The sequence below is a fragment of the Amblyraja radiata genome, chromosome 10 (genome assembly GCF_010909765.2).
Source record: "Amblyraja radiata isolate CabotCenter1 chromosome 10, sAmbRad1.1.pri, whole genome shotgun sequence".
Lineage (NCBI taxonomy): Eukaryota > Metazoa > Chordata > Chondrichthyes > Rajiformes > Rajidae > Amblyraja > Amblyraja radiata.
The window spans coordinates 53112343-53138342 of NC_045965.1; the positions used below are offsets into that span (position 1 = coordinate 53112343).

Consider the following 26000-nt stretch of genomic DNA (forward strand, 5'->3'; position numbering starts at 1 on the left):
GAGGACAAACTTTCTTCACCCAGAGAGTTGTGAATTTATGGAATTCTCTGCCACAGAAGGAAGTAGAGGCCAATTCACTGGATGTTTTCAAGAGAGAGTTACATTTAGCACTTGGGGCTCGCAAAAGCAAGGGATATGGGGGAAAAAACAGGAAAGGGGTACTGATTTTAGATGATTAGCAATGATCATATTGAATGGCGGTGCTGACTCGAAGGGCCAAATGTCCTATACCTGCACCTATTTTCTATGTTTCCATGTAACTTGCTTATGCTTGAGTATATGGCAATAAAACTCGACCACTTGATTTTAAAGCATTCATATGGGGTGGAGGTATAATGAAGTTATAGAGTGATACAGCATGAAAACAGGCCCTTCGGCTCAACTTGCCCACACCCGCCAACATGTCCCAGCTACACTGCCTGCTTTTGGTCCATATCCCTCCAAACCTGTCCTATCCATGTATCAGTTTAACTCTTTCTTAAATGTTGGGATAGTCCCTGCCTCAGCTTGTTCCATACACCCACCACCCTTTGTGGGGAAAATGTTACCCCTCAGATTCCTCTGAAATCTTGTCCCCTTCACCTTAAATCTGTCCTCTGGTCCTCGATTCACCTACTCTGGGCAAGAGAGTGCATTCTAATGCATTTTAGATGTCTCGAAAGTCTTATTTTAAAAAAAGTACATACATATACCCCCTTTATTAATGTCATGGTTTGATGATTCTAAATTCAAATCAAAATGAAATATACATCAAAAGGAGAACACATACTTTCAAAATACTCTGATTTTTTTTTTTCCACGAGCAAAACATAATTTGTATGACTTTGCAAAATCAGGAAATGTTATGATTATTTCTTGTCCGTTCTTTCAACTACCAACAAAAACAAAAGGCACTTGAAATTATAACACATTTAAAAGTTTTTTTGTCAAATTTTCTGTAAGATGGAAGGCATGGGGTGGGGGGGGGGGGGGGGGGGGGGGAAGGGAAGAGAGGGGATGGGGGACAAAAGTGCTGGAGAAACTCAGCTAGGGGGGCAGAATTTATGTAGTGAAGGAAATAGGCAATGTTTCGGGCCGAAACCCTTCTTCAGACTGATGCAGGGTGGGGCGGTAAGAAGAAAGGAAGGAGGAGCCAGAGAGCTGAGGGAGAGCTGGGGATGGGGATGGAGAGCGGGGGATGGAGAGCGGGGACAGCAAGGGCTAACGGAAATTGGAGAAGTCAATGTTCAAGCCGCTGGGGTGCAGACTACCCAAGCGGAATATGAGGTGCTGCTCCTCCAATTTCCGGTGGTTCTCACTCTGGCCATGGAGGAGGCCTAGGACTGAAAGGTCGGATTCGGAATGGGAGGGGGAGTTGAAGTGCTGAGCCACAGGGAAATCAGGTTGGTTAAACGGACCGAGCGGAGGTGTTCGGCGAAACGATCACCAAGCCTACCCTTGGTCTCACCGATGTAGATCAGTTGACATCTAGAGCTGCGGATGCAATAGATGAGGTTGGAGGAGGTGCAGGTGAACCTATGTCGCACCTGGAACGACTGCTTGGGTCCTTGGTCCTTGAATGGAGTCGAGGGGGAAGGTAAAGCGACAAGTGTAGCATCTCCTGCAGTTGCAAGGGAAAGTGCCGGGGAGGAGGTGGTGCGGGTGGGAAGGGAAGAATTGACCAGGGAGTTACGGAGGGAGCGGTCTTTGCGGAAAGCAGACAGGGGGGGGGGGGAGATGCGAAGATGTGGTGAGTGGTGGGGTCACATTGGAGGTGGTGAAAATGACGGAGGACTATTTGTTGTATGTGACGGCTAGTGGGGTGGAAGGTGAGGACTAAGGGGACCCTGCTCTTGTTCTGAGTGGGGGGAGGGAGGATGGGGAGGGAGGATGGGGAGGGAGAGCAGTGTTGCAGGGTATTGAAGAGACCCTGGTGAGAGCCTCATCTATAGTAGGGGAGGGGAACCCCCGTTCCCTGAAGAATGAGGACATTTCCGATGCCCTGGTGTGGAACACCTCATCCTGGGAGCAGATGCGGAGTAGACGGATCAGCCCAGCCCTCCCCTCCCCCCTCAAAAAAAAAACACTTTCAAAAAGGCTCCGTGGACCCTGAAGGTCGTTACCATCCATTACATCTTCAATCGGTAAACAGTACTTAGACGTAACATGTTAAAACAGGTAATTTATGTTGAACCAACCCAAAACTTTAGTTTGAACTTTTTAACTAGGACCTATCCCAGTGCAACCCCGCCTTGTTTTTCCAAAACTCCACCCTGAATTAGTTCTAAAATCCCACATTTCACTCGTTCATTCTGATTTCCTTTCCTCAAACTTCCCTCCCTTCAATTTTACCCTTTTCCTATCCTATTTCCTCCACCTAGTCACAAGTTTCTCTTCCCTGTTCTACACCCATCTCTTTCTACAAGTTCCCACTCACACAGCACCCAGTCGATAGTGGGAGCAATGGAAAGAAACCACAAAGTACACCCACTTCCTCGCAGAGTGGATGCGGTGTAGCTGTCGATGTTTTCACGCGGGTAACCGGAACACAAGTCTTCCTCTGTGAAAGACAACCAGGAGGGTTCAGCATTCCCTCGACACAGCTCGCATCTCTAAAATAAACTGAAGATATCTCGCAAGCGTCTGCAGCCCTCAATTCCCACTCGCAATCAGCAACCAGCCCTCTCGGTGTAAACAACACAAACAGTGTATCAGTGAAAGGTGATAAGGTTCCGAGACAATCAACTCACGTTAAAAATATCGCCAACACTATTAACATTAACAAAGCATTGACCTTGAGCGGGGGAAAAAAACACAGAGAGAAGCGGTTCAGTGGACAGAACCAACACTAAACCCAGTTGGTTTCAATCCGTTAAACGTTTTCATTCAGTACCTCTCCAATACAGTCCTTACCTGATCAAGGAGACAAGAACAGTGTCGGAGTCAGCCAGGTGTGTCTGATTTATGTAACGCTGGCTCCACCCACTACAGCCCAAAGGGATGTTTACGATAAATATTATTTTTAGTGCATCTCGGATGTGATCTGATCTGTCTACCAATCGGCGTTAAAAAAAAGTGGAATGTAATTTGTCTGAACGATAATGGATAAACTTAATCCGGCAAAATCAGTTGAGCAGTTACAAGTGGGTTGGCGCTAATTCCCGACCTAGACAAATTATTGCTCGTCCTGTTGCTAAATCCATATCAAAACAGGAATCAGTGGAGAGAGACAGGGTCGTGTTCCCGAGTTGAAGGTGACTAATCCCATCTATTCTAGGAGGAAAAAGAGGAACTGCAGATGCAGCCTTGCAAAACAAAAAAGGTCAGAGTGCTGGAGTAACTCCGCAGATCAGGCAGCATCTCTTTTACAGAGATGGACACAAAGTGCTGGAGTAATTCAGTGGGTCAGGCAGCATCTCTGGAGAACATGGATTGGTGACGTTTAGGATCTATGCCCCCAATCAATCTGAAGAAGAGATGTTGCAGGAAGGAACCGCAGATGTAGGAACAGATGTATGAAGGAACAGTAAATCTCTGGAGAAAAAAAGGATAGGCAATGATTAGGATCTGAACCCTCAATCGGGCTAAAGAATAGATGCTGCCTACAGGAAGGAACTGCAGGATGAAGGAACAGCAGCATCTCTGGAGAAAAGGGATGGATGGTGATTAGGGTCTGGCCCCTCAATCAGTCTGCAGAGGAGATGCAGCAGATGTAAGAATTGCTGGATGAAGGAACGGAACAATATGAATGAATGAATGAATGAATGAATGAATGAATGAATGAAAACTTTATTGTCATTCAGATATACACCTAGACACAGTGCACCTTGAACGAAATTTCGTTGCATTTGACTCTCCAAATCAAGTAAATAGTAAAAGTAAAAGTGCTAGGTGCGTCCATAAAAATGCCTCATGTGCATGGTTCTGTAAAATAAATATATATAAAAAGTTTTTAAAAAGTGTCGATATTTAAAAAGTTCTAGCCTCGGTTTTGTTGATTGTTCAGTAATCTTATGGCCTGGGGGATGAAGCTGTTGCAGAACCTGGTTGTCCCGCTCTTCATGCTGCGGTACCTCCTCCCAGAGTTAAGCAGTATAAACAGTCCAAATTGTGGGTGTGTGGTAATGCCCTTAGCTCTAATCAGACAGCACTTGTACCCCATGTCCATGATGGAAGGAAGAGAAGTCCCAATTATTTATTTTTTCTGGAGAAAAAGGACAGGTGACTCTGACCCTAAACCTCTCCCAACCTTTTTCTCCAGAGATGTTGTCTGACCCACTGAGTTACTCCAACACTTTATGTCTATCTTTGCAGAAGAGATGCTGCCTGACCTGCTGGATCACTCCAGCACTTTGGTATAAAGCAGCATCTGCAGTTCCTCCCTATAGCATATCTTCTCCATACTGATTGAGGGTCTCTTAGATCCTAAATCTCGCCTACCCATGTTCTCCCACAGATGCTGCCTGTCCCGCTGAGTTACCCCAGCACTTTGTGGCCCATCTACTCCAAGTTGGAAAAGGTAATGATAGTGGCAACAACAATTTCGTTGTATGCGGTGCTTACAACGACAAATAAAGGCATTTCATTTCCTTTCACAGGACAGGCAGTATGTTTACATGTTGCTGCAGGTAAGATTGTTCCACCTGGGACATATATGACAATAAAACACTCTTGATCGCAAGATGCAGGGAACTGGGGCAAGACACGAAGCGCTGGAGGAACTCAGCAGGTCAGGCAGCATCTGTGGAGGACATGGACAAGCGGAGTCTTGGGTCCCCCCCTCCACAGATGAGGCCTGGCCCGCTCTCCCTCCAACTACAACTCCGAGGCCCACCGACCATCTCGGCCTCCGCAAGCCCGGGCCCCATCCCGCTCTCTCTCTCCCACTCCCTCCTCCTCCCTCTCCCTCTCTCCTTCTCTCCTCCTCCCCCCCCCCCCCCCCCGCTCTTCTCTCCTCCCCCTGCGGCCGCCAGCAGGCCGGGGGAGGGGGCGGAGACTCAACTGGGGTTCCAGGCCGCAGGTCTCCACGCTGCTGCTTCCAACTGCTTCACTAAACTGCCCGACTCTACTGGGTCCTATTGCTCCTATCGTCCCAGCCACAGGGGACCTCAATATATCACTGGGTCCTGCCGTCCTTCCCCGAGGCCAACCATGCTACTTCCTCTATCCCCTGGGCCCTACACCATCCCCATACCCCCCTCCTCCCCTACACCATCCCCTCACACCCCCCCATACCCTCCTCCACTACACCATCCCCTCATACCCTCCTCCCCAACACCATCCCCATACCCCCCTCCTCCCCAACACCATCCCCTCACACCCTCTCCTCCTCTACACCATCCCCTCGCAGCCCTCCTCCCCTACACCATCCCCTCGCAGCCCTCCTCCCCTACACCATCCCCATACCCCCCTCCTCTCCTACACCATCCCCTCGCAGCCCTCCTCCCCTACACCATCCCCATACCCCCCTCCTCTCCTACACCATCCCCTCACACTCTCCCCTACACCATCCCCATACCCCCCTCCTCCCCAACACCATCCCCATACCCCCCTCCTCTCCTACACCATCCCCTCACACTCTCCCCTACACCATCCCCATACCCCCCTCCTCCCCAACACCATCCCCATACCCCCTCCTCCCCAACACCATCCCCATACCCCCTCCTCCTCTACACCATCCCCTCACACTCCCTTTCCCTACACCATCCCCTCACACCCACTCCACTACACCACCCCCTCACACCCGGCTCCACACTACCACCCCGAGGCTACACCTCTTTCCCCTCCTCGGAGCCCAAGTCTGACACCAGCCCTTACCTCTGTTGGGTTTCCGCCAGGCCCTGACTTTTTCCTCTCCAACTTTGAATGTTCAGTTCACAAAGGAGGCCATACCTTTGTACCCCGCACCTCAATGAGTTCTGAGCCCGTCAGGACGTTGAGCTCTTCTTCCGTCACGTCATCCTCCATTCCTTTTTCGCTGGTAAGCAGTCCTTATCTCCCAGTGACCACCCACCCCATCTCCTGTCTCCAGCATTCTTCTTCCTTATGACTCCTCCTGCCAGCCTTCAACCCTCTCTAGACCTTTTTTATTTCCAACTGCCGATGCAACATCAATCTTTTTGATGAGACTTTCCATTCTAGGACATTTAGGATGTACTCTTTCTTTAGTAAATGTGCTTCCCCTCCTGTTGTCATAGATGGATCCCTTGCCTGCATCTCTTGTGTCCCGTGGTTCTGCTCTTGCTTCCCCTCTCTCCTGACAGAACTAGGATAGAGTTCCCCTGGTCTTTACCTTAAACCCCACCAGCCTCCAAATCCAACACACCATTCTCCGACATTTCTACTACCTTTAACGTGTTCCTGCCACCATTCACATCATCCTATCCCCACTCCTTTCCACCTACCACAGAGACTGCTCCCTCCGCAACTCCTTAGTTCACTCATCCCTTCCCACCCACACCACCCTCTCCATGTACTTTCCGCTGCAAACGCATGAGATGTAACACATGTTCCTATACCTGGAAAGGGGTACAGAGAAGATTTACGAGGATGTTGCCAGGACCCAAGGGTGTGAGCTATAGGGAGAGGTTGAGAAGGCTGGGACTCTATTCCTTGGAGCGCAGGAGGATGCGGGGTGATCTTCTCAAGGTGTATGAAATCATGAGAGGGATAGATCGGGCAGACGTACAATCTCTTGCCCAGAGTATGGGAAACGAGAATCAGAGGACATAGGTTTAAGGAGAAGGGGAAAAGAATAGGAATCTGAGGGGTACTTTTTTCACACAAAGGGTGGTGGGTGTGCAGAACGAGCTGCCAGAGGAGATAGATGAGGCAGGGACCATTGCAACGTTTAAGAAACAATTAGACGTATATGGATAGGACAGGTTTAGAGGGATACGGGCCAAACACAGGCAGGTGGGATTAGTATGACTGGGACATGTTGGCCGGTGTGGGCAAGTTGGGCCAAAGGGCTTGTTTCCATGCTCTATGACTCGATGACCTCCTCCCTCACATCTATCCAGGGACTCCAGCAATCCTTCCAGGTGAGACAGAAGTTCACGTGCACCTCCTCTAACCTCATCTACTGCATTTGATGTTCCTGAAGTGGCCTCCTTACCTCAGCGAGACTCGGTGACCATTTTGTTGAACACTTGCACTCGGACTGCCAAGGCCAACTGAATCTCCCAGTTGCTAACCACTCTAACTCCCCTACCCATTCCCATACTGATCGTTATGTCCTGTGCCTCCTCCATTGCCACAATTTGCATCTCTTCTATCCTAATCACATGCCTTTTGTCTTTTCATCTTTGGCCTTTGAGGAAACACATGCCTATCTAAAATAGCCCTCGCATGTATCCACCTATCACTCGCCAGGCGCTGGCCTTCCCCTCCTCTCTTTCAGCTTTCTCCCCCCCACTACAGTCAGACTGAGAAAGTGTCCCGACTCAATACATCACCAATCCATATTTCCGAAAAATGTTGCTTGACCTGCTGAGTTTCTCATGACATTTGTGTCTTTTTAGATGTACCAACATCTCCAGTTACTTGCATCTCGAGTTAATTCAGCATTTCCAGTTTTGCTACTGGCATGATAATGCAGTATATTAGTCGATTTAGTTGAATAAAGTCCATGCCTGGCTGGTCCATTATCAGCTGATTTTTAACGTCTATTGGGTTCTTTTTTGCTATTTTGTGTGTTGATGTGACGCTTTCCAATAATGACATAATCTGGTGCAAAGACTCAAATTTATCATCATGGATGCTGCCTGAATATCTAAGGTTATGGGAAGAATGAAATACAATTACAGGCAGATGCTCATTATTTGCTGATGAGTCACAAGGTGTTCCGATTTTATCCCAAATTTTCATCATCTGCAGTATTTTGTCCCTAGAATACCATTTATTGTTAAATGTTCTTGCATCTTGATAAAATAAATATTTTTCCTCTCAATCTGTCAAATTGGTTGCGTAATTAGAAATTATTGAATTTAATCAGAAACCGTAAAATTATTATAAAACTGGATTGAATAATGAATAACTACAGACAATTAAAGGATCAACGCACTTTCATGAAAGTTTATATACTGAAGTTCCGCTCAACTAAACTGGAGAAAGGAGAAAATTACCTCATTCAATTGCATTGCAATCATTCCACTGACATGCTTTCTCATAATGACAAAGCAGAAACTGAGCAACATGTTTCCAATGCAGTTTGGAGTGTCTACGTTTTAAATGCTGGTGGAAGGAAGATTGAGTAATACTAAAATTAGCGTTGATTGGAAATGTTGATTTAAAAAAAAAATCTTGATTCTTTTATCTGATTCTCTTGTTTATCTTGATTCTTTTTCTTTTTCCAGCATTAAAATTAGCGCCATTTAAAACCAAGTATTGTATAATAGTTCAAGATTGCTCGCTAGTTGTTGGTTCAGTTGCCTGATAACAGCTGGGAAGAAATTGTCCCTGAATCTGGAGGTGTGCGTTTTCACATTTCTATGCCTTTTGCCCGATGGGAGCAGCCGGGGTATGAGTCGTCCTTGATTATGCTGGTGGTGGACTATGCTGGTGGTTCCCAACATATGGGAAATGGTCCATCTTTTCCAGGGTCTTATTGTGGAGTTCATTTTTCAGAGGATGGTGTTGTACAGCGAGCCTCATTGAAAGAGAACTTTAACTTTCCTGATGTTAAATATGCCCAATTCTTTCAAAAAGCTTCAGTGAATACATCAATGCATTCACTTTGAGCTGAAATATATGAAAGCCTCATCAGTGCACTGAAGCTAAATATGTTGTAATTGGCGTTCAGTCAAATATTTCATTTGTAGTTAACTTCCTTATACTAAAACAATAACATTTGATTGATTGATGCCTCCTCCTCCTACCATAAGACATAGGAGTAGAATTAGGCGATTTGGCCCATCAACTCTGCACTTCCATTTAATTATGGCTGAGCTATTTTTCCTTCTCAACCCCATTCTCCTGCCTTCTTCCCATAACATTTGACACCCCTACTAATCAAGAATGTATCCATCTCCGCTTTAAAAATACTCAATATCTTGGCCTCCACAACTAGGGTTGCCATCTGTCCCGTATTAGCCGGGACATCTTGCATATTGGTTTGTTCCATACGGGACCTCCCTTGTCCCATATTTGACTGCTCCTACTCAGGTGGAGGGGACTGTTGGGTCGGAGGGCCGCGTCCGGCCCCGCCTCACCCATCCCGATGTAGTGCAGCCCATGGGGTGTAGCAGCAACACCTCGCCCATAGCCCCGTCGGTCGGCAGCCCGGCCAGCTGTTCAACCTTCGGACCTTCGCTTACCGTCGACACCACCACCCCTCCTCATGGCCGATTATCGGTTCATGAGTTGATTGGGATGCCGGACTTTGCGTGCATTCCAGATGGAAGCCTATTTCTGTGGATGTTGCCTGACCTGCTGAGTGTTGCTTGCAGATTTTATGTTTCTGTTAATTTATTTTTTTAAATCATTTGCTGAAGCATTAGCTGAATTTTGAAAACCAGGAAGAGAACATTAATATTTCAATATGTCACAAGACAAGTCAATAAGCATGGTAGTGATGGATGGAACAGGACTTGTTGTAAGTCAGACAGGGGCAATGGAGACTTGGATGGTGGTAAGTATATGGAGGTGGCAGGATGAAAACAGGCAGGTGGTTTGTTGGAATAGTTAAATCTCAAAACAAAGGTGGAGTTGAGGGCCACCTTAAGTTCTCAGCAGCATTAGGCCATTTGGCCCATCAGGTCCACTACGCCATTCAATCATGGCTGATCTATCTTTTCCTCTCAAACCCATTCACCTGGCTTCTCCCACAACTCCACAACTTACTGCTGTTGCTCACAGAGGCTGATTGCACCAATGTGCAAAACGGAGAGATACAGGAAGTCCTGTTTACCAGCTGCTATAAGACTTTTTAATGAGCATAAATAACTGCACTTTTTTTAAATTAATTGTATTTTAACTTGTATTTTAACGTATTTTAACTTGTTATGTATGAAAGCGTGGTGTTATGTTTGTCTTGAAGCTGTCGTGGCACTGTAATTTCCTGAAAAGGATTATTAAAGGAATAATCTAATCTAATCTAATTGTGTTGATTATAGTAGTTATTGAAGGCTTTATCAACAAACAAGCTGAGGGGAGGAGGCAGATCATGTTTCGGAGGTGGAAATAAAATGCCTTAGTGATATCTGGAATCTGTGGTCTAATGCTCAGATCAAGTTGAACGTGCCTCTAAGCCATTGAAGTATGATTATGTTTCAAACAGGTACTAAGGTAGGGGAAAGAATCAGTTGCGAGGGAACAGAGTTTGTGTTGGGAACCATTAGTTTTGACTTTCCCAATTTAATTTTCCATCACTTAGCTGAAAGAACCAATACACAAGCAAGTCTGACTGGTTCTACAACAATTAGATTTGTATACCCATTTAATAGCATGAAGAATTATAACTGGGTAATTCTTCCCCACAGTGAAGTTCATAACACAATGAACATTAATGATTTTGAACAACTTGACGTGCTATGCTAGTTCACTGACAAAATTAATAGTAGATTTTAGAGATACAGACCCTTCAGCCCACTGAGTCCACGCCGACCAGTGATCACCCCGTACACTAACACTATCCTACACTCTAGGGACAATTTACAATTTTACCAAAGCCAATTAACCTACAAACCTACCCGCCTTTGGAGTGTGGGAGAAAACCGTGCACCTGGAGAAAGCCCACACAGACACGGAGAATATATAAACTCCGTACAGATAGCACCCATAGTCAGGGTCGAATCCCAGGTCCCTGGTGCTGTGAGGCAGTGTGCCACTGTGCCGCTAGTAGTTCGTCAATTTTTTAGCGCAAACCAGAAATACAGCTCATCTTGAAAGATTTGTCACCTTGGGAATTAATTAATACCCTATTTTGCAAATTTAGTCTCATGTCAAAAGTGAATTTGAAATATATTTGTATTATACACTTCTACTTAAGTTGAATGTGATCCACGTCGCCAGAGTCCTGTATCTGCAACCTGCCGTTTTGGTGAGAGAGGGGATTGAAGTGGCTTGATCTCTTTCTGAAATTTGGTGCTTGTATTTAATATTTTTGTGGGCCAAAGATGACGTTCTGGTACTTTTTTTAAAATCCCTCCCGAGTTAAACTTATGGATAGAGGTGAGACAGGGTACCTCAGACCTGTGAAATACATGTCCTTAACTCTGTTGGGGCTCGAGCTAACAGACAGATCCTGCGATCCATGTCAGCGACAATGATCTTGATAAAGAAAGGATAAGGTGGAGAGACAAAGTTTAGTGGGTACATTTTTAAGCAGATAGGAACTACATTAAAAAGGTAGGAACCAAATGGATTCTTGTGACACATGCAGTCAGCACAGAAACAGAAAGACTGTACAGTAGGAAGGCTTTAAATTCTTGCGATGTTAGGACCTATTCTAGGAAAGGTGCAGCCAATACAGACCAGGTAGGCTGCACCTTAAAATGGCTTGGACTACTATCGCTGCAAATATGCTTGCTAGTCCTGCTGGAAATAATGTAATCCACCTTGAAATAGAGGTGGGAACCTGAGCACGGATTTTTACGGGACAAAAGCAAAATGGAGAATAGAAGTCCGAAAAGCAATGTGAAAGTTTGGAAGGCAGAACGAATAATAAAAAAACAGACAAAATTGAGTCTGGCTGTACCTAATGGTGTACACATAAATGCAAAATATTCACAGCACAGTCGGAAGGAACTGATAAGCACATGTAAATATAATTTAGCTATGACCGAAAGAAGGCTAATGAAGCACAGGGCTAGAAGCTTAATGTTTCTGGTTACAAGCTTTCCATAATAAATAAGCACTGATGTGAGATGTGTTCATGAAATGAAGCATTATTTTAATTTAATTTAGAGATAAATTAAAGAGAGCCACTTTTCATTTCACTGCACATCTTGTATGTGTATGTGACGAATAAACTTGACTTGACTTGACTTGAGATACAGCATGGAAATAGGCCCTTCACCCCACCGAGAACACACCAATCAGCGATCCTCGCACACTAACACTATCCTGCATACACTAGGGACAATTTACAATTTTACCAAGCCAATTAGCCTACAAACCTGTACGTCTTTGGAGTGTAGGAGGAGACCAGAGCACCTGGAGAACACCCACGAAGGTCACGGGGACAACGTACAAACTCCACACAGACAGCACCCGTAATCAGGATCGAACGTCAGTCTCTGGTGCTGTAAGGCAGCATCTCTAACGTTATTGCATGGGCTGAATGAAGGGATCACCTCCCACTTCCCCAAAAACGGACCTCAAAAACTGTGGAGAATATACCATGGACCTGCAAAGAATCTAAAAGTGATGGAAAAGCAACATTAATAATGGGGCTTTCAAATACTCCATTGTCAACAGAGATGTAAACAGTGTAAAAGGCATAGAGAGCTCAGTGTTTTGATGCATGAGAACTCGTCTAGCCAACAACAACAAGCTGGTCAAACTGGTTAAACGAGCTAGCTCAGTGCTGGAGGGGAGAGTAGACTCTGGAATGGATGTGCTTGAGAGGCGTATGAGGCACAAGGTGCATGCCATCCTGAAAAACCCCGGGCATCCCCTCCATGTAATTCTGGAGAGTCAAAAGAGCACTCGGAACAACAACCGGCTCCTCTCCTTGCCCTGTAGAACGGAGCGGTTCAGGAGATCCTTCACCCCTGCAGCCATTAGATTTTATAATTCGGACCGCTAGGCTGTAGGGGGATGCATTTTGCAATTTTTAATTTTTAGTTGTTAATTATTGGTCTTTTTAAGTATTTATTGCTCTCAGGTAGTGTCCACATTGTATTCTATGTATTTTCTGTCTGCGTTCGTTTTGAATCTGTGGGTTTGTTGGTTGGGGGCTTCTGGACATCTGAATTTCCCCGAGGGGATCAATAAAGTATTTATTATTATTATTATTATTATTATTATTAACATGTAGCAAGCCCACCAACAAAATCCAGGTTGGAATGTGTAATTTGAGTTTTAATTTTAGGGAATGAACTGGGCAAAATGAAGGAGTAACAATTGTCAGATAGATTTAGTTATGGAAAAGGATACAGATAGGAGTCAACATTCTAAACTGGGGAATGCCGATTCCACTTTGAAAATAAACTTGGAGGAGTAGAAACATAGAAAGTAGGTGCTGGAGTAGGCTATTTTGGCCTTAAAGTCAGCACCGCCATTCAATATGATCATGGTTAATCATCCAGAATCAGAACCCTGTTCATGCTTTTCCCACATATCCCTTGATTCCGTTAGCCCTGAGAGCTATATGTAACTCTCTCTTAAATACATCCAGTGAATTAGCCTCCACTGCCTTCTGTGGCAGAGAATTCCACAGATTCACAACTGGGTGGAAACAATTTTTCCTCAGTAATTGAGGATGTGTTTCTTATTATGGACCAAGTTCCGAAAGTCAAATTACACAGGTTGCTCTTTTATGATCTATCCACGTACCTGTTTAACTGTTTCTTAAATGTTGGGATAATCCATGCCTGAACTACCTCCTCTGGCAGCTTGTTCCATACACCCACTACCCTTTGTGTTAAAAAGTTACTCCTCAAATTCCTATTAAGTCTTTTCCCCTTCACCTTGAACCTATGTCCTCTGGTTCTTGATTCCCCTTCTCTGGGCAAGAGATTCTGTGCATCTACCTGATCTATTCCTCACCAGTGTCCAAGAGGCCATGCTGAGAGTACAAACGAAATAAACGATTTTGGTGGAGGTGCAATGTGAATCTGTTTCACCTGGATGGGCTGCTTAGGTCATAAGGTCATAAGGAATAGGAGTAGAATTAGGCCATTCGGCCCATATAGTGTACTCCACCGTTCAATCATGGCTGATCCATTTCTCCCTCCTAACCCCATTCTCCTGCCTTCTCCCTATAACCTCTGACACCTGTACTAATCAAGAATCTATCTATCTCTTCTTTAAAAATATCCACTGATGGCCTCCACAGCCTTCTGTGGCAGGTCTTGTGGCAAGTTAAACTTGTGGCAAGTTTAGGGGTAACATGAGGGGGAACTTCTTTACTCAGAGAGTGGTAACTGTGTGGAATGAGCTTCCAGTGGAAGAGGTGGAGGCAGGTTCGATTTTATCATTTAAAAATAAATTGGATAGGTATATGGATGGGAAAGGAATGGAGGGTTATGGTCTGAGTACAGGTAGATGGGACTAGGGGAAAATAAGTGTTCGGCACGGACTTGTAGGGCCAGAGATGGCCTGTTTCCGTGCTGTAATTGTTATATGGTTATATGGTCCCTGAATGGAGTTGAGAGTGAGATGCGGGGAAAAGCGTTTCACCTCCTGTGGTTGCAGACGATGGGCCTGGGGAGGGGTAAGGGTGGACATGAATAAATCAGGGAGTTGCTGAGAGAGTAGTGCTTGTAGAAAGCAGAACCAGGTTGGGTGGGGGCTGATGGAAGGTATGACTGGTGGCGTTGTAGCCAGCAGAAATGATAAAGGATGATGCACTGGATGTGGAGGCTGGTGGGTTGAAAGATGAGGACCAAGAGAACGCTACCTCCATTTTCCTCCGAAGTGACAGGGTGAGAGCAGAAATGCGGGAAGTGGAGGAGATGAGGGTGAGGGCTCCATCAACCAAAGTGGGGGCGAGGCCACGTTTCCTGAAAAGGGAGGATATTTCAGCCATCTGAATCTCCCAGCTACAAGCCATTTTAATTCTTCTTCCTATTCACACAGTGATCTGTCTATCCCCGGCCTCATAAGTTCCTCCAGCAGGTTGTTCTTTTGCTGCAGATTCCAACGTCTGCAGTCTCTTTGGTAAGTGGAAATGAAAGGTTGCCCTCGGGTAATTGAGCAGTAAATAACTAGTGGTCAAGTGACACTGCAGAATTGCAATGGCAGAGGTCTATGGAATAATTGGAATGGACATATTGACGTCCACCCATCAGACCAGAATGAGATAGTTGACCTGGGTGACGCAAGTGCTGACTGGTGAATTTGTGAGTGCAAGATCACAATTTTCCCACCCATCAGACCAGAATGAGATAGTTGACCTGGGTGACGCAAGTGCTGACTGGTGAATTTGTGAGTGCAAGATTACAATTTTCCAGGCTACTTGAAGTGTAAGCAGGAAATGCGTCAGCAATGAGAATTTCAGAATATTTGGACACTGATGTGAGAAGGGAGTGGAGGAAGCAAAAGATAAATGAGAAGCTTGGGGCCCAGAAACTGTGTGACATTCTTTTAATAACATTTCACATAAAAGTAACAGCCAAGGTAGGGTATATAATTGTATGTTATCTGGCTGGATCTGTGAGATTTGTCAAAAAGGTTGATGGAATTAATTACCTTAGTTCTGGGCTAATTCAAAAAACAACTTAAATATCAGGATTGCCAATGACATCCACATCCCATGTCCAAATTATAAATTAGCATCAAAATCCCTTGTTGGATGTTGCTGCATTTTGACATTGTCGAGATGTCAAAGGTTATACTCGTTTAGATTTTGATGTAACCGTGATGGAACAGCAACATCACCTGTGAGTGCCGCTGATGTGGATGCAAATCTCAGTTTGAAGAAGGGTCCCGACTGGAAACATCACCGGATTCCTTTTTTCCAGAGATGCTGCCTGACCCGCTGAGTCACTCCAGCATTTTGTGTCTATCTTCGATGTAGATGCAATGTTGTGTGTCCACAACATTCTCCATGGGTGAGATTTTCTTGGGATTGAATGGATGACGTGAAGCGATTGTGGATGAAATGCAACAGAATCTTCCAAGCCAGTGTTTCTTCAAATACAGTGGAGGATAACTGATAGAGGAGATGTGTGCCTGCCTCGAACAAAGGGCAAAAGGAGCGGACAGAACAATTCCACAGATGATAATAACAAAGGAAAGGGAAGGTCATCCTGGATGATGGCACAAGATGGACAAGAAAACATGGATTGCAACCACACAGAACTTTTCTATGTACATGTTGCATGAGTCCCCAAGGACTCCAAGTCGACAATTCCCTGAAAATGGCAACACCGGTCAGTAAGGTGGTAAAGAAAGCATATGACATGCTTGCCTTTATAGGTCAATGCACAGAATGCAAGAGTTGGGACGTTATATTGCAACTTGTTAGCACTTGGAGTATGCAATTCTGATGGCCACGTTATAGGAAGGATGTGATTGTGCTGGTAAGGGTGCAGAGGAGGTTGTCTAAGATGTTGCCTGGAGTGGAAAACTTGTTATGGAATGAGGGCAGACACAAAAAGCTGGAGTAACTCAGCAGGCAGCATGTCTGGAGAGAGGGAATGGGCGACGTTTCGGGTCGAGACCCTTCTTCAGATAGGTTCACCCTGAAGCGAAGTGATGGACTGGTGGATGGACAGGCTGATGGACCTGATAAAATCATGAGCAGCATCGATACGGTACATGGCTTGAATCCTTTTTCCCATGGGGTATCTAAACTAAAGAGGGCAAGGTCTAAAGTAAGAAGAAGGAGTTTTAAAAGGGATTTGTAATGAAACTTTTTTTATAAAAACAGTGGCTGATATATGCAATGCACTGCAAAGGTAGGTGGTAGAATGAAGCACAATCTCTCAGTTAAAGAGTCATTTAGAAGACGCAATGAGAAAGGCTTGGAATTGATGGTACAAATGTGGACAACTGTGCCGACAAAAGAGTTCAGCGGGGACATTGGGGGCTGAAGAACCCGTTTCTCCCCGTTGCACAATTCTAACTCTAGGGCATTCTTTCCAGGGGCTGAGCAAAAGATGATTTTTTCCACTGAGGGAGTGGTTGGAATGTGGAATGCACTGTTTGAAGAGGTAGTTAGGGTAGCTCTCTGATGACGTTGATGAAGCATCTCAGCAAGTGCTTGATTTGCCGAGTCATGAAGACCTGTAAATTGGGTTCATGTTTTGTTTAGTTTAGTTTACTCTCCCGTGTAAAAGTTTTTGTTGTGTGCTAACCAGTCAGCGGAAGAACAATACATGTTCACAATCGATCCATCCACAATGTACAGAAACGTGATATTGGGAATAGCGCGAATAACGTTTAGTGCAAGATAAAGTCCAGTGGAGTCTGATTAAAGGTAGTCCGAGGGTATCCAATTAGGTAGATAATAGCTCAGGACTGCTCTCCACTTGTTCGTAGAAGGTTCAGTTGCCTGATAACAACTGGGAAGGAACTGTCCCTGAATCTGGAGGTGTGCATCTGTACCTCTTGCCTGATGTGAGAGGGGAGAAGAGGGAGCAGCCAGATGTGACTTGTCCTTGATTATGCTGGTGGCCTTGTCGAGGCAATGTGAGGTGTAATTGGAGTCAATGGAAGGGAGATTGGTTTGTGTGATGGTCTGGGTTGCGTCCAAAATTCTCTGCAATTTCTTGCGGTCTTGGATGGAGCTGTTTCCCAACCATGCTGTGATGCATCCTGATAAGATGCTTTCTGCGGCACTGATGCTGGTAGCTACATCAGGTAGCCTGGGCCTATTTTTGTTCTATACAACTCTCACACCATGCGAGAGCTTAGTTAGATGGCAACAATACACATAATCATCACAGGAAGAACATTTAGGAGCAGTGGTGGAACAATAAGGAGGCAGAGTATGCAGCCTCAGCGCCAGAGACCTGGGTTCGATCCTGACCACGTATGCTGTCTATGTGGAGTTTGTACGTTCTCTCTGTGACTGCACACGATTTCTCCAGGTGCTCTGGTTTCCTCCCAAACTCAGATGTGTGGGGTTATAGAAAACGTTTGCCTTAATGTGTAGGGAGTGGAGGAGTGGATGATAACATGGGATAACAGAACTAGTGTGAATGGGTGATTGATGGTCAATGTGGATATGGTGGGCCAAAGGGCCTGTTTCCATGCTGAATCACCAAACTAAATTTAAATTCAGTCTGAAGAAGGGTCTCCACCCAAAACGTCACCTATTCCTTTTCTCCAGAGATGCTGTCTGACCCACTGAGTTACTCCAGCTTTTTGTGTCTAATTTTAAATTTAATTCTGCGAAAGTGATTGTGAAAGTGGGGTTACGAGTGGACTTTTTAAGGAGAAACGATGATAAGCTCTTCTTTAAAAAGGGAGGAACAGTTCCATATCAAAGGGCTCACTTGTGAACGTTGTGAACACATGGGAAACATAGAAACATAGAAAATAGGTGCAGTAGGCCATTCGGCCCTTCGAGCCTGCACCGCCATTCAATATGATCATGGCTGATCATCCAACTCAGTATCCCGTACCTGCCTTCTCTCCATACCCCCTGACCCCTCTAGCCACAAGGGCCACATCTAACTCCCTTTTAAATATAGCCAATGAACTGGCCTCAACTACCTTCTGTGGCAGAGAGTTCCAGAGATTCACCACTCTGCGTGAAAAATGTTTTTCTCATCTCGGTTCTAAAGGATTTCCCCTCTATCCTTAAGCTGTGACCCCTTGTCCTGGACTTCCCCAACATCGGGAACAATCTTCCTGCATCTAGCCTGTCCAATCCCTTAAGAATTTTGTAAGTTTCTATAAGATCCCCCCTCAATCTCCTAAATTCTAGAGAGTACGATCCGAGTCTATCCAGTCTTTCTTCATAACAAAGTCCTGACATCCCAGGAATCAGTCTGGTGAACCTTCTCTGCACTCCCTCTATGGCAATAATGTCCTTCCTCAGATTTGGAGACAAAACTGTACGCAATACTCCAGGTGTGGTCTCACCAAGGTACAACTGCAGCAGAACCTCCCTGCTCCTATACTCAAATCCTTTTGCTATGAATGCCAACATACCATTCGCTTTCTTTACTGCCTGCTGCATCTGCATGCCTACTTTCAATGACTGGTGTACCATGACACCCAGGTCTCGTTGCATCTCCCCTTTTCCTAATCGGCCACCATTTAGATAATAGTCTACTTTCACATAACAGAATGATTTGTAGTCAGGACCCCAACTGGAAGTGAAACCTGCAGAATGGGAGGAAGTGGTTTGTGTCTGAGGGTATAAAGGCAGGTATGGAGTTTTGGAGGAACAAAAGATAGACACGAAAAGCTGGAGTAACTCAGCGGGACAGGCAGCATCTCTGGAGAGAAGGAATGGGTGACGTTTTGGGTTGAGACCCTTCTTCAGGAACAACAAAGGTGGAGATGATCACGTGTTTAGAATAAAGGAATCCACTTGATAATGATGGTGGTGAATCCGTAGAATTGATTACACATGACAAAATACAACCGTTGTTCACTCTCTTTGTAAACAACCACAGCATGTGCCATTTTCAAGCTGTTGCTCATTTGGCATAAGAGTTACCAGAATTCAAAAAATAAGGGCGGCTTGGTGACTCAGCCATAGAGTTGCTGCCTTACAGTGCCAGAGACCCAGGTTCGATCCTGACTAGGGGTGCTGTCTGTACGGAGTTTGTCCGTTCTCCCTGAGACCGGCGCGGGCTTTCTCCGGGATCTCCGGCTTCCTTCCACACTCCAAAGACACGCAGTTTGGTTGGTATAATTGTAAATTGTCCCTTGTGTTCGTAGGATAGTGTTAGTGTTCAGGGATTACCGGTCAGCGCGGACTCGGTGGGCCGAAGGGCCTGTTTCTGCACTGCATCTCTAAACTAAACTAAAGTAAACTAACTTTGTTTCCGACATCTCAGAAGGCATGAAAAGACAAATGGAATAAAAGAAAAGCTGGAAATGCATGGAAGGTCAGATATCCACAACACAGGAAGTTTCACTTTATCAGAACCAAAGAGCAGGTGTGTTGATTGAGTTAGGAACCAAGATAGATTTTCCAGTTAGGGAGGTTTTGAATGAAATGCGTACGCAATTGTCGGATGATGCAATATAACACAACCATTGAGCACATCCAAATTCCCCTGCCTTCAAATACATCGGATCCAAAAAGTCAACCAAAAGGAAGCTAATGGGGAACTAAGGAGCAAAATCTCTAGCAAAAGGCAGAGATATAAAATGAAAACATGAAATGCCAGAAAAACTTTGAAGCTCCCATTGACCCAAATATGTAAACAGGCGAACAACCTTGAAATAGACCAGATGGGAGATGTGCAGGTAACTGGGTTCAAAGGCAAAGGGAGTTTAGTGAGTGTGACTCAGCGTGAAGTAACCGCCCATATTAACCCAGAAAACGAGGGTGAGGGCACTTAAATAGCAATTTAAGCTACACTTGCATCATTTTCCTGATGTGCTGGTGTACACATTTTTGTTTCCCCAGTGTTCATGGAGCCATGCAGCAGGGAAACAGCAACCCCTCTTGCCCACCAACCACACCAACCATTAATCGTCCATTTACTCTTGCCTAAATTGAAACGTAGATTGATTGATTGAATGATACAGCATGGAAACAGGCCCTACGGCCCACCGAGTCCACGCCGGTCATAGATCACTCTTTCACCTGAACATAGAAAACAGACACAAAATGTTGGAGTAAATCAGCGGGTCAGACCCTGAAGTCTGAAGGAGGGTCTCGACCCAAAACATCACCCATTCCTTTGCTCCAGAGATGCTGCCTGACCTGCTGAGTTGCTCCAGCATTCTGTGCCTATCTTCGGTGTAAACCAGCATCTATCTGCAGTTCCTTCCCTTCTATGCATTCATGACATCTAAGGAACTGTTGTGCTACAATGTTCATTGAAATAAACATACAATTGTGTTTACAATTTCAGATGAAAGTGATTTTTCCCTATTCCACCCCCCACCCAATCAATGTTGGAGGGATTTTGTGTGTTTACCCACATTCAAGGTTCGGCTTTTAAGTGGGACCCAGTCATCCTCTTAAATAGTTCACAGACTGAGATGGCACATTGAAGAAAACTTGTTCAGTTGTGGTGAGGTTTTTCGATCAAATTAGTTTATTCCAGCCCTGCATTTCATTATACTTCATTAACCCAACAAACTTGCAATACTTTACAGTACTGTTTTTGCAGTAGAATAGTTACATGTAGATTCTATGATTTCACAAGATCCCGTCAAATTTTGCAATGTGCTCAACAATTATAGATTTTTACATGCCTTGCCTGGCAACAGTTCCTCCATTCTTCTTATCGATACTCACCCTTTGACCTTCCACATGTACTGAGGGATTTGTTGGCCTGTTTAAAAAAAATTCTTATCATATCTTGCTTATCCTGTGGACTTGGTGTTCTGTGCGTAATCCTGCATTCTACCATACATAGCTATCTGTGTTCTAATTAACTCTGAACACGTCCCAACTTGTATTTTTATAAGGTCTCTTCCAACATGACCTTTTGGTGACCTTCACTCAGTTGGCTTAATTTCTCATTATCCTTTCCAAGTAGATCATCGGTTCATAGGTGATAGGAACAGAATTAGGCCATTCTGCCCATCAAGTCTACTCTGGCATTCAAACATGGCTGATCTATCTCTCCTCCTAACCCCATTCCCCTGCCTTCTCCCCATAACCCCCGACACCCGTACTAATCAAGAATAGATAAGATACTTGGGTACAACATATTGAAAACAATCTCCATTTTTCACAATTTTACGATGCCTGAAGATTCCTCCTCCATTAATTCTCGCTGAACGCCACTCACCATGCTGACTAACCGAGGTCAACATGAGGCCGAGACATGGCACTGGAATGACAGATATGGATATACTGTATGAATATCTAATATTCCTTAATCTGAGTGCTGTTTCAGTTAAAACAGTTTAAAAAGTCCAATTCATAAACGCGATGGATAATCTGTTACTCCATAATCTATGCACCATGAAGTTAAAAAAAAATGTAGAAATCAACGCTACTTTATTTCAGGAAAGTATCTGGCCATTGTTTGGGGATATTATGCACCTTATAATGCCAAAGAATTGGCAGAAAATAAACCAAATACTTAAATGTTTTCTATCAATTGGCCCCATTAATACAACCAGTCTAATATTCTTAGCAGACCAATATTTCAAAAGCATTTAAAATACATTTGGACAGTTACATGGATAGGAAAGTGTTAGAGGGATGTGGGCAAAATGCTGGAAGGTGGGACTAGTGTAGATGGGGCATCTTGTTCTGCGCTCTCACTCGGACCCTTCCATATCCAGTCCCTGCACTATTACTAGGGTTAATGCAAGCTTCTCGGTGGGCAGGTTGCAGCCTTCAGGACTCGATCAGTTTCTCCCACTTTAGATAGCCAGAATCAGAGAGCAAGATATGTCAGAACTGGCCATTACTGCCCGTCACCATTTTGGCTCAGTTTCTCTTCTGTTCGCAGTCTGGTCTTCTGGGCATGTCCCACAGTCTCATGATTAACAAATTACAAAGCGCTGGAGGAACTCAACGGGTCAGGCGGCAGGAATGGACAGACTACATTTTGGATATTCAGAATGATTGGAGGTGAGAAAGCTGGAAAAGGGAGGGTAGGCCTGGCAAGTGATAGGTGGAAGAAAGACCCAAAATGCTAGAGTAGCTGTCAGGTAGAATCTCTGGAGAAAAGGAATAGGTGACGCTTCGGGTCGAGACCCTTCAGTCCGAGAGTCAGGGAAGAGGGAAACTTGAGGTATGATAAGGTTCTTGAAGGGTTCTGAACATTTTCATGCCTCTAGTTTCCTTCTCCGCTGACTGTCTGAAAAATGGTTTTCAACCCAAACTGTCACCAATTCATTTTCTCCAGAGATGCTGCTTGCCCCACTGAGTTACTCCTGTATTTTGTGTCTATCTTTGGGTAAACCAGCATCTGCAGATCCTCCCTACACAAGTGGTAGATCGATACAGGTGATGCGTGGGTGTTGATTGGCACACATGTGGAATAGGTGAAAAGGCGACCAAAAAGGTGTCAGATAAGGAGAGAAGGGGAGTGAAATGTCAAGCTGGGGGAGGGATATGGGTGGAAGGAGACAGGTGGAAGGTGAAAGAGAGGTTATTGAAGAGGGTTATAAAAGGGAAAAAGAGGTCTTGGGGTGGGAGATGTGAATACTTGGTGCACAGATAATAACCTCTTACTCAACACATCAAAAACACACGAACTCATCATTGATCTCAGACGTAAGGCACAAACCAAGACCCCCCTACTCATCTCAGGCGAACCCATATCCACCACTGACTCATTCAAATTTCTTGGCACTCACATACGCAATAACCTCAAATGGAAAATCAATTCAAATCACATCTACAAAAAAGCCAACCAAAGACTCTTCTTCCTCCGCCAGCTCAAGAAGTTTAGAGTAAGGAAACACCTCCTAATCCGATTCTACACAGCCATCATCCAAAGCATGCTCACTTCATCAATTACAGTCTGGTTCAGCAGTTTAGACACTCACTCCCGTACTAAATTACAGCGCATAGTTAACAAAGCATCCAAAATCATCAGCACTCCCCTTCCATCAATAGAATCACTCCATCACATACGGTCCGTGTCAAGGGTGAAGAAAATCATCTCTGATCCCTCCCACCCAGCTCACCACATCTTCCACCTGCTGCCATCAGGAAGGCGCTACAGCTCACTGCCCGCCAAGACATCTCGATTTAAAAACAGTTCTTACCCACACGCAATCCGAATTCTGAACACACTATGACAACAGCACATATCCTCCCCATGCATGTACTGTATATTGTATGATGTTGTGTTTTATGTTATGTTTGACGGGAATCAGCCTACCTTGTAACATCCTGTACTGAACCTGAATTCCACCAGCTTGACTGTGTGGTCATTAAATAATCTAATCTAATCTAATACGAAGGTGGTGAAAGGAGCAGGTCGAGAGAAATGTGTGTGCACCTGGGTGCGGAAAAGAGGGGGCGAGAAGTGGTATCTGTGGTATTTGTCTTGTGCTAGTTGTCACACTCATCAGTTACTTCAGATCGAGGCGTTAGATTGACATCTCACTGTTTTGTGTATGAAGCAGAATAACTGGCAAATAGACTTTTTGGTATTAGCCACATTCAAACAGATCCCAATTCCACTTAAAACAACTAAAGTTGAGAGAGAATCAAGGTAAATCGACATAATACTCCTTGTGTAGAAGCTGATTGTCGTACTGTGGATTCCTGAAATATCGGATAGACCATTTAGTGATCTGGCAACAAAACATTAAAGGGAAATGTTTAGATAAAGCTATTCAATTTTATTTTAAAGTTATAAGGGGAGTTCTGGATAGGACACTTTAACCTAAAAATGCAAAGATATAATAGTTAGAAACACAACACAATACACTTCATTAATGACAAATCACACACAAACACAAAACAATGAGTGATTTAATGCAGCATTTTTTGCTTAATTACAGCTGTAATGTCCATATCTGTTTGATTCGTAGCTATCCTTGCAAATTCCAAGGTTTGTAGTAGAAATTGCTGTTTTCAACTTAACATTTCCCCAATTCCAAGCAAATATGAAACAATTTTGAAAAAAAAAGCATGTCATGTTTTTTCAATATTCAAAGATCAATTTAACAATAAATGTTGAGCATTACACTTAGGAACAAGGTTACAAATGTTGAATGAAGAATAAAATCAAATATCTCAATTAGATTATCTGTCCTCCTTGACGAGTACTTAATAATTCTGAGGCAAAATTAAAATTTGCTAGTTTTAATGCATTGAAATGGTCAAATGTTGTATTCAACAAAATCCTTGAGAGGAACTGCATAGTAAATGTTTATAGACTTTAAAACCCGATGGAAATGCTACAATTACATACGTTGACAGTGATCAGACATTAATATGTATCTGAATTTTACACTTAGTGGGATATAAAACACACATGCATATAGTGTAGGAAAGAACTGCAGATGCTGATTTAAATTGGAGGTAGACACAAAATGCTGGAGTAACTCAGCGGGACAAGCAGCATCTCTGGAGAGAAGGAATGGGTGACGTTTCGGGTCGAGACCCTTCAGACTGATTTCAGAGGAGTGGGTGGGACAGAGATAGAATGTAGTCGGAGACAATAAGACTAGTGGGAGAACTTGGAAGTGGGAGGGGATGGAGAGAGAGGGAAAGCAAGGGCTATTTGAAGTTAGAGAAGTCAATGTTCATACCGCTGGGGTGTAAGCTATTCCAGGTGTCAACTTCTGTACATCGGCGAGACCAAGCACAGGCTCGGCGATCATTTCGCTGAACACCTCCGCTCAGTCCGCAGAACCTACCTGATCTCCCGGTTGCTTAACAATTTAACTCCCCCTCCCATTCCCAATCTGACCTTTCTGTCCTGGGCCTCCTCCATTGGCAGAGTAAGGCACAGTGCAAATTGGAGGAACAGCACCTCATATTTCGCTTGGGTAGCTTACACCCCAGCGGTATGAACATTGAATTCTCTAACTTCAAATAGCCCTTGTTTTCCCTCTCCATCCCCTCCCCCTTCCAAGTTCTCCCACTAGTCTTACTGCCTCCGACTACATTCTATCTCTGTCCCGCCCACTCCCCTGACATCAATCTGAAGAAGGGTCTCAACGCGAAACGTCGCCCATTCCTTCTCTTCAAAGATGCTGCCTGACCCGCTGAGTTACTCCAGCACTTTGTGTCCACACATGCATATGGTTTGGTTCTATACTTTATGGCAATCTTAATCAGTGAAGTTATGACTAATTATCAAGACTTCAAAGACATTATGTCTCCAACCTTCATTCCATTAAACACACAGGTTTCCCCTCCTACAATTCTAAATGTGCAATTTTCATGCAAGTACTTAAAATAACTTTCATTCCAGTGCCTAAAAAAATTGGTACAGTGTTGTACAAGATAATGATTCTTTTTCACATTAATTCACCACTGTTAAATTAAAATAATATAGAAAGTGCTTTAAAATTATAGTTTTCAACTCTATATGTAATGTTAATTTCAGGTTATTTGCATCTTGGCAAATTAAACAATCACAGTGGCAGCTACAACAAAGGCTCAAATTTGGATTTGTGCATTACTACCATTTTAATCAAACTATCCTAAGCTGTTCCAACGTCAAGATTTAGATTCTATTCCGCACTAAGGTTAGCAATTTTAAACGAGTTTTGGATTAATGCAATGTTGCTATCAGCCAGGTTTGATTATGAATAGTTAATATCACAAGCACATTGAATCAATT

General features: G+C 44.3%; 1 protein-coding gene across 2 annotated transcripts in view; it reads right to left on the reverse strand.

Annotated features, from left to right (window-relative positions):
• LOC116977951 (putative ferric-chelate reductase 1) overlaps positions 1 to 3006 on the reverse strand; it is a 35043-nt gene extending 32037 nt beyond the window's left edge. Inside the window, exon 1 of one of the 2 annotated variants that reach the window (XM_033028863.1) lies at positions 2417 to 2678. In XM_033028863.1, the coding sequence (XP_032884754.1) occupies positions 2417 to 2569 (153 nt within the window). In that variant the 5' untranslated portion in view covers positions 2570 to 2678. Of the gene's footprint in view, positions 1 to 2416; positions 2679 to 2892 lie in introns of those variants that run through there. The other variant, XM_033028864.1, reaches the window with a different exon arrangement.
• Between the last annotated feature and the right edge of the window lie 22994 nt (positions 3007 to 26000).